Genomic DNA, 9,301 nt, shown 5'->3' on the forward strand with positions numbered 1-9,301 from the left:
ATATACAGATAATATACAGTAATACACAGGTCAGTCACACATACAGATATAATAATATATAGACAGACAATATACAGTCATAGGATGGAGGGGGCTGTGGTGGGGGGATGGGGGCAGTTGCTGTGTTTACACTGACTCCTCAGCGCCCCCTCCCGGCGTCCGCCCACCTCCGTCTCTCTCTCTCTCTCTCTCTCTCTCTCGCTCTCTCTCTCCCAGGGGCGGGGCTGGGGAAGTCTCTGAGTGAGCGGAGGGGGCGGTCACCCAGCAGTGTATGAATGGAGTGACGTGAGTCTCCAAATATGGGCAGTGACGTCACCGGCGGGCGGGCCAATGGCATATAAGCGGCGGCTCTGGGAACCCCCGAGGCGGAAGTGTAGCGTACTCTGGTGCTGATCGCAGCCATGAAGGTCACCTCCATAGACAGCGGCCGCCTGCGTCGGCTCCTCAGGAAGGACTGTGCCCGCTGCCTGCTGCTGGACTGCCGCCCCTACCTGCCCTTCAGCGCCTCCAGCGTGCGCGGCTCCATCAACGTCCACCTGAACTCCGTGCTGCTGCGCCGGGCGCAGGGGGGAGCGGCTCCTCTGCACTTCGTGGTGCCGGAGGAGGGGGCCCGCTGCCGGCTCAGGGACGGACAGGTGTCCGTGGTGGTGGTGCTGGATGAGCGGAGCCAGAGATGGCAGAAGCTGAAGAAGGAGAGCCCGGCTCAGATCGTGATTAACACCCTGACCAGCCTGCCTGGGGGTCCCCGGGTCTGCTTCCTCCGGGGTGAGTGCTGAGACCCCCAGCCCCATATATATCCCCTGTGTGTGTCCCATACACTACAGCCTGCCTGGGGGTCCCCGGGTCTGCTTCCTCCGGGGTGAGTGCTGAGACCCCCGGCCCCATATATATCCCCTGTGTGTCCCCTACACTACAGCTTTCCTGGGGGTCCCCGGGTCTGCTTCCTCCGGGGTGAGTGCTGAGACCCCCGGCCCCATATATATCCCCTGTGTGTCCCCTACACTACAGCCTGCCTGGGGGTCCCCGGGTCTGCTTCCTCCGGGGTGAGTGCTGAGACCCCCGGCCCCATATATATCCCCTGTGTGTCCCCTACACTACAGCTTTCCTGGGGGTCCCCGGGTCTGCTTCCTCCGGGGTGAGTGCTGAGACCCCCGGCCCCATATATATCCCCTGTGTGTCCCCTACACTACAGCCTGCCTGGGGGTCCCCGGGTCTGCTTCCTCCGGGGTGAGTGCTGAGACCCCCGGCCCCATATATATCCCTTATGTGTCCCCTACACTACAGCCTGCCTGGGGGTCCCCTGGTCTGCTTCCTCCGGGGTGAGTGCTGAGACCCCCAGCCCCATATATATCCCCTGTGTGTGTCCCCTACACTACAGCCTACCTGGGGGTCCCCGGGTCTGCTTCCTCCGGGGTGAGTGCTGAGACCCCCAGCCCCATATATATCCCCTGTGTGTCCCTTACACTACAGCCTGCCGGGGGTCCCCGTGTCTGCTTCCTGCGGGGTGAGTGCTGAGACCCCCCACCTCCATATACCTTTCTATATATAACCCCCATGTATCGATCTATCTCCATATATATCTACTGTCTGTTCCCCCTAGTACACTATGGTCTGCACTGGGGCATTGCTATAATAAATATATATATATTTCTCTTTTTACTATGTGCTTGTGACACTGTGGCAGTAATTAGTTTAGTTATATATTCCTGTACTGCGGGGATATCATTTCTAGCTACATGTCTGTGGAACATTAGCTTTATAGTGTATATTGGGCTTGTGTACATTTACTGTACAGTGCGTTTTTTAAGTACCCTAATAATTGTCATTAGACGATCTACTATAGCAGCCTAGAGATTATGTAGTTGTGGTTTATATAATCCTTGCTGATTGAATAGATAGAAATGCTGACTATTGCAGGATATGTGATAGATAATCCTGTAAAATATACATCTAATATATATATTATACAGTACCAGGTAGACTAATTTGTAATACATTGATGCTTTGCATTAGGGATAACTCTCCTGTATATTACATAGGTGTACAGTACCAGGGATAGCTGTAGTACATTGGTGTACTGTTCCAGGGATAACTCTCCTGTATTATAGATGTACAGTACCAGGGATAACTCTCCTGTATTATAGATGTACAGTACCAGGGATAACTCTCCTGTATTATAGATGTACAGTACCAGGGAGAGCTGTAGTACATAGGTGTACGAGGGCGGCAGAGGATGTTACATCTGAGAAGGATGTACAGGAAACAGCTGAATATAATGTATTTAGCAGCTGAGTGAGAGGTCCCGTCTGACTACAGGAAGAAGTGACTGTCCCTAATTAAATCATCTCTCCCATTAGACAGCTGTTATGTCCTGTGCCACCCCCAGCTGCGGGCTGTCTGTGCACTGGGGTAATGCTCTGCAGCTTGTTAATGGGGGTAGTAAAGTAATGACCCCCTGAGGGGGGCGTCCTGATGTGGGCTGTTACAGGGGGTTATTTGCAGGTCAGGGGCTCTGACTTTGCTGCTTGTTACATCTAGGTAGAATGTAAATGTCTGAAGTGTGATGTAAATGTGAAGGGGAGATAGCGCTGGTGGTCCCCGGGGAGGGGGGTCTGGCTGATTGGGATGACTCCTATTCTTATCTAAGGACCTTGCTGCTGACTGGATCCCTGTTTAAAGGCTAATCTATACCCGAGTGTTACTCTGCATGTGTATTGCAGCAGCAATCATTTCACACTACTGTGTATGTATATTAGTGTGTATATGTATGTGTATATATATATATTTCTATAAGGTTGGTGATACAATACCCTTTTGCACCTGTGTACAGATAGATGTATATAATATAGATTAGTTATTACCAGTTATTTATATAGCGCACACATATTCCGCAACGCTTTTACAGAGAATATTCGCCATTCACATCAGTCCCTGCCCCAGTGGAGCTTACAATCTATATTCCCTACCAGTTGCGTGCGCACGATATATATATTTTATAAATAATTCCTGCTATAATGAATGTGGGCTTTATCCTTTTTGAGATTCTAAACAATTCCACTTAAATATTCAACACCCTGTTAAGGCTTTTTCTCTTTAAGCTAAACAATTAATTACACCCCCCCCTCCCCGGGATCTCCTCCCCCTGTCCTTATTTACCTTCCTGTGGCCCCCAGTACAGGAGGGAGCTGCTAATCACATCCTCCTCCCTCCTAGCCGCCACTTATCCCCTGAGCCCGGATTAGTGCAGGACAGAAGGACAGCTCGCTCTGTGACAGTAGGAATAGCCTGGGCTGCTGTGGTCACATCCTGTGTGTGGTACATCACATACTATGTCACCACCACCCAGCAGCTATTCAGATAATAAACTGTTCATGGCGTTATGCTAATCTGCCAGTGATGATCATTATGTAAGGGTACAGGTCCTGCCAGGACAGCCTGTTGGCACATTGTGCGAGCGCTGTTCTGGAAACAGTAACACATTTCCCTAATATTTACATGTAGATCCATTGCATCATTAAACGAAACGCCTGCGCTTTTGTCTCCTAGGGGGGTACGAGTCCTTTCACGCGGAATATCCGGAATATTGCGTCGATCAGAAAACACTGTCTCAGGAAGAAAACGAAAATGATCAGAACCTCCTTCTCTGTGATAGACTGTCATCCTTCCACAAGCCGTCATACGACGAGGTAAGCGGAGAGATGCATTAACAAGTCTCATTCGATAAGATGCTGAATGACAACCCGGCCTGTAGTTTGGAAAGACTCCTCCGCAGGTTCCGAATCCGCGCATGCGTGCAGTGTCTCTTTCCTGAACACTTCGGAGATGGCGGTCTGAGGCTGCTGGAGAAGGATCGCAAGATCCCTCTCCTCTATAGGCATAAAGCGGCTTACACATCTATGCTGTTTGGAGCTTAGTACATAAGGAGCCAGATCGCACTTGCCCTGTGAGAATTAGCGTGTTTGCAGATTTGTGCTGTCTCCGGCATTAGGCTCTTGTTACATAGCCGGAATACATAAAACTATGCAGAAACTGTTGTTTCCATGGTATTTTGAGAAAGGGGATTGATGTATATGCTCCTAGGTCACTAAGTTTGCGTCTTGCAGCTAGTCCCAGGATGGCGGGTGGCTTATTTACACAGCCGTACAAGTCAGTTGGTTCTTGCATCATCTGAATGGGCAAATATACAAATTTTTGTTTCTTGAATGTTTGCCACCTGCTTTTCTCTAAATCTGTGATGGGCAAGATGTGGCTCTGGGGCCGCATGCAGCCCTCGCGCCCCCCCCCACCCCCCCGCTCATTGCTGACTTGTTACGTTACAGCTTGTAATGCTTGTTAAAAATGGCAGCTTAGGACATAACAGATGCTGTAGGTGCCGCTCAGTGATGATTGCGTCAGCTTGCTATGACTGTCTGAAAAGCAGCAGTTTGAGGGTTAAGCTTTGTGCAGTTGTCTCCTGCTAAACACTGGTCCATTAGCAGGACATGGTGCGGTTATTAGGCATGTTTCCGGGGATCAATAGAGCTGTCTGTGCTTCCTGAAGCGATGAGCAGGAAATGATCTGACTCCTGTTCCTGTCCCCTATAAACTCAGAAGTGCTATAGTCACCAGGCCACCCACTGTATTGTATAACCACTCAATTATTCATGGCCAAATCTCTCTACAAACCCATCATTATTTTATGACAACTGCTAAATGTTGCCTGTCGTCTGCGGTACATCCATAATGAGTTGCCTACATTAGAGTATAAGCTCTAGAGCGGTCACCCATCCATTTGTATGGTGCTGTGAAAGTTGGTACTCTGAGATCCCTAATATAATAGGGAGTAAACCCCATTCAATAATTAAAGTTTTCTTCTCTATGTAGTAAACTGTTAATAAAATTTTTGCGGTGGAGAAATCTAGCGCTGTCCTTTAAAACCGAGAAAATGATGATGTATAAAATTCCCCTAAGACTTGAGGAAAGTACCGTCCGCAGTGTTGGTCTTAGCTGTAATACACAGGCCAGAGAAGCTGGGCTACTTTTCTGGGACGCAGGATTACACTGACCCAACAGCTAGCCCCTTACAGTCACTGTGGTCATAGTGTTACCGAGAGTCACTGGAACATTTTGCTGAGGCTTTCAATGACTCCGATCTATTTCTGGTCATATCTGACGATTCTGCTGATTAAATTACCACGTCTGTTTACCTGGGGGCAGGAAGCGATGTGACTGGATCATTGCTTTCACCCCGTATGTGGTCCTCCTAACAGTGGGATGTCTGTGGGCTGAATGTGATTCATTGGCTTATAATTCTAGGCTGCTCAGCCAGACAGCACAAATGTTGCAGAACATCCTATATTTAGAGGTTTTTGTGTTTCATCATAATGACGGAGAATATTACTCATTGGAGCTGATCTCCTCCTCTGTGCATTTTTCTTTTTAGTTACATTTGTAAGTTCCTGTGAGTGTTGTGACCTTTTGTCATTGAACCTCTCTTGGTGACTTCTCTTCCAGGGCAGTCCTGTTGAGATTCTTCCATTCCTGTACCTGGGCAGTGCCTATCATGCTTCCAAATGTGAATTCCTTGCCAATCTCCACATCAGCGCCCTTCTTAATGTCTCCAGGAAGTGCTCGGACTGTATCAAAGATCAATACAACTATAAGTGGATTCCGGTGGAGGACAACCACAATACGGACATAAGCAGCCACTTCCAGGAAGCCATAGATTTCATCGGTAAGTCCCGTCGCTCTCTTTCATTCTGGACAGAGGGGAGTTTCCCCCTAATCTGTAGAAACCGGGCTTTTATTTTCTAGTATAAGATAGATCTCTCATGGTCCGTTTACACTCTATGGGGGCCTATTTAAGAAGCTGAAAGGGCCTTTTACACTAGTTTCTGTATGTTTTGAGGAACTAGCCCATTCACCATAAGGGCCCTGAGGTGGCCACCTGATATTCATCAAACTCTGAAAATTGAGCATCTTCAGACCCCTAATTTAGCTGTTCTCAGGCTATGAACGATCATCACTAATACCCCTTTTCCACCTAAATTCCGGGTCTGACCCGGAGTTGGAACAAAGTTCCTATCCGGATCAGACCCGGAATTTTGCCGGCGCCAACTCGGGATTTTCCCGAGTCAGCGCCGCTCACACCGCAGTCGGGTCTGCATAGACCTGGCTTTTGCGGAGTGAAAGTGGTCGCTTGGAGATGACATCATCTCCAAGCGCCACTGAAGCCGGACCAATCAGCCGGCTAGCAGCGCACTCCAGGTCATCGTGACCCGGAGTGCGCTGTTCTCACAGCAGGGTTTCACGGGCTACGCCAGTGTTAAACCCTGCTAGTTACCTGGGTTGGATTGCCGGGTCACTCGACCCAGCGATCCAACCCTCTCCCCTTTTACACCAGGGAGCTGCCCGGGTTAACCCTTCAAAAACCCGGGTTTTGGCTCCGGTGTAAAAGGGGTATAAGTAACGCTGAGCGATATTAGTTCTCACCATTTCTTTGCCCTTCTTATTTGCACTATTATCGCGCAGTGTATGGGCACAGATGTCGCACGACCGGCTTTAACTACTCCAGTACTTTAACACCTGAACACAGCACTTAGCTCTCCACTCTCCAGTTGAAACAATACTATTTTGAGAAGACCCAGTGGGAGCAGTTTAAGGGATTATTACTAGCGCCCATGTTGTGTTACCCTTAACGTGACCTGGGCCAGTTCCCCCCTCCCTTGATTTCATGGCAGTAAAGGTCAAGGGAATGCTTGAGGTTAATGTGGGGTTACAGAAGAATGTGGGTTTTACTACTTGGTGAATAAATGGCCCTAAAACACAGCTGCTTAGGGGACGGAACATTTTTACAACTGTTAACCCTAAACCCACCCATTAATTAAACTCTGCACTGGCTGTTCTCAGACCCCTGAAGAATTCTTCAGGAGGGTAAATAAACAGGACGGCTTTGTAATTACAGGAACTGCAGCCACAGTGTAGACAATTTGTTTTCAGTAGCCATTAATGGCCGCAATCTCTTGTGAAAGAACAATAGCGTCCTGGGCAATAAAACCCTGCTAATGGTCATGTGATTGCCAAACCTTTCAGTGCCCTGTAATTACTGAGGCACTTTCCTCTGGAGATTAGGGTCCTTTGTTCTCGGCAGGTGTGTACCGCAGGTACTTCAATAGCAACCTTGAGATATTCCTTGGTGACCGTTGAGTACAGCCAAGTGCACGGTCCGTTAAGGTTCCTTGGTAAATGGCTTTTCCCAGGTAGCGCTGTAGGTCTTAATACTTGACAATCCTGTTTTGGATGACTTGCTGTGAATGATCTTCTTCTTTTGGTAACTGTTATGTATGTATTGCTCTGTGCAGATACCGTGAGACGTTCCGGAGGAAGGGTCCTGGTACACTGTGAGGCTGGCATCTCCCGCTCCCCCACCATATGCATGGCGTACCTCATGAAGACCAAGAGTTTCCGCCTGGAGGAAGCTTTTGAGTACATCAAGCAACGGCGCAGCCTTATATCGCCCAACTTCAGCTTCATGGGTCAGCTCCTGCACTACGAGTCGGAAATCTTCGCTTCCAAAACAAGTGCCCCCGTGCTGTCCTGCAAAAGGGACTCCGTGTCATTCTTCGCAGAGGAGATGAACATTGGGCAGCACTTCGAGGGGTCTTGCTTCTCTTTCCCGACTTCGGTCTTGACGCCTGTCCCACTCAGGTCTCCGGTCCACCAGATAAAACTGAGTCCGATCACTGCTACGACGTCTTGCTGATACAGGGTCCTGCTTACAAACTGTGAATGCAAACTTTTTTTTTTTTAAATGTGCAATACAACTGGCATCGCACCATTTCCGTGGACAACCGATGTGTCTATACAAGTTACTTCCAATGCTTTAATGACCTTACAGTCTACATGGTTCCAAAACTTGGAGTCTGCTGTTTACAACCTTGGGAAATATCCATTGTAGCTCTTTAGGTATTGTCCAATTGTTCTTACGCTATAGTCAGGGTATCTAATGTACCCTCTCAACATTGCATGAGGATAGTCCGGACACAGACGATCATCCCAAACCCCAGGGAAGTGCTCGGTGACTGAGTAGTGATGAACAGGTCTGATGGCGAAGCGACATGCACAATCTATAGGTTACAGTCTATGTATGGTAACTGGTAATTCGGCCTCGTGTACTGCATGTGCCAGTATAGAGGTGTAAGTGGTATGTGCTAGGTGCTGCCAGGGCACTGCCTCTCCTAGCCTTGCCTTCTCAGGCAATCTCTGATTATTTGGGAGGGTAGCGATGTATTTCCTGCAGGGCCCAATACAACAAACTATATTAATATCTCACTGATTAAGTGAGCCATTTACATTCCACAGCTACACACTACACCACATGTGAGGATCCCTATGTCTGACAACAGGTCTGCAAATCTTTTCAGTCGGGCAAATGGACTGACTGCAATCCACACGCAGCCTCCTTTTTAAATGTACTGACACCTAGACCCTGGAAGCAACTGTTTAGGGGGCTAAGCCTATATACATAACAAAGCGGCCTCTCTGTACACTGGAAACTGGTGTTTTACATTACTGAGACGTTCTGTGATGTCGTTAACACTGAGTAAATGGATGCTTTGGCCTAACGGCTGCCTCCAGTGTCTGTATGTAATGGTTACATATACCAGTCACCTAATGGGGAAACCCAGATTCATTCTGCATTCAGAATCCTGTAATATCTCAAACCAAAATGTAAAAGTTTCAGGTTGCTGTAAATGCCCCTTGCTGTGTGGGGCTGTTATGCTGAGACTTGATGCACCTACAAATGTATTGGAACAGTGCACTAATTTTTGTTCTAGCAAAGCAATATATCTACTGAGAAGGGGTCTGTATGTTGTCTTGGTGTAGTTATCTGTTTCAGGGCTCTGGGGGGTTAACACTGGATTGTTTACTTAACCTCTTGTCTGCTGGAGAAGCTTTCAGCAACAATGAGGGCGGTCACTGTATAAATGTAAAATTGTTGCTCCTTTCGATGTCAGAATGTTACAGGGTACAATGCAATAATTTTACTTTCATGTCGTCTTTACTGAAGGGTCGACCTTCACTGTGCCAATAAATGTGTTTTTTATTTAATGAACAAACTTCCAGGATTATTCTTTCAATAACTGAGTGATTTTCTTATTGACCTCTTCCTCTGCTGTGAGCCAGATACCTGTAATATTAGGCACTGTAGACCAATAGAAGATCGGGCCTGATTCAAAGATGGACTCTAATGCGGTTTTCATGCAGATTGAGCGATCGTTTGCCATTGCGCACGCGTATAAAGCCGCACAGCGATTACAGA

The 9,301-nt window shown here is 48.0% G+C and overlaps 1 protein-coding gene across 1 annotated transcript; it reads left to right on the forward strand.

Moving 5' to 3' along the window:
• The first annotated feature begins 379 nt into the window (after positions 1-379).
• Positions 380-9,068, forward strand: DUSP5 (dual specificity phosphatase 5). The gene is made up of 4 exons (XM_088464431.1): positions 380-765; positions 3,547-3,686; positions 5,494-5,713; positions 7,341-9,068. The coding sequence occupies exons 1-4, from the start codon at positions 402-404 to the stop codon at positions 7,739-7,741; spliced, it is 1,125 nt and encodes a 374-aa protein (XP_088320557.1). The 5' UTR covers positions 380-401; the 3' UTR covers positions 7,742-9,068.
• Positions 9,069-9,301: the final 233 nt, after the last annotated feature.

This window comes from Taudactylus pleione, unplaced genomic scaffold (assembly GCF_031769625.1).
Source record: "Taudactylus pleione unplaced genomic scaffold, aTauple2 ptg000008l, whole genome shotgun sequence".
NCBI lineage: Eukaryota > Metazoa > Chordata > Amphibia > Anura > Myobatrachidae > Taudactylus > Taudactylus pleione.

Excerpts from the sequence above, each read along its gene's own strand:
- DUSP5 (XM_088464431.1), top strand. The coding sequence starts at position 402 with ATGAAGGTCACCTCCATAGACAGCGGCCGCCTGCGTCGGCTCCTCAGG. Across the intron at positions 766-3,546 it reads CCGGGTCTGCTTCCTCCGGG|GGGGGTACGAGTCCTTTCAC; the intron begins GTGAGTGCTGAG and ends TTTGTCTCCTAG. Across the intron at positions 5,714-7,340 it reads GGAAGCCATAGATTTCATCG|ATACCGTGAGACGTTCCGGA; the intron begins GTAAGTCCCGTC and ends TGCTCTGTGCAG.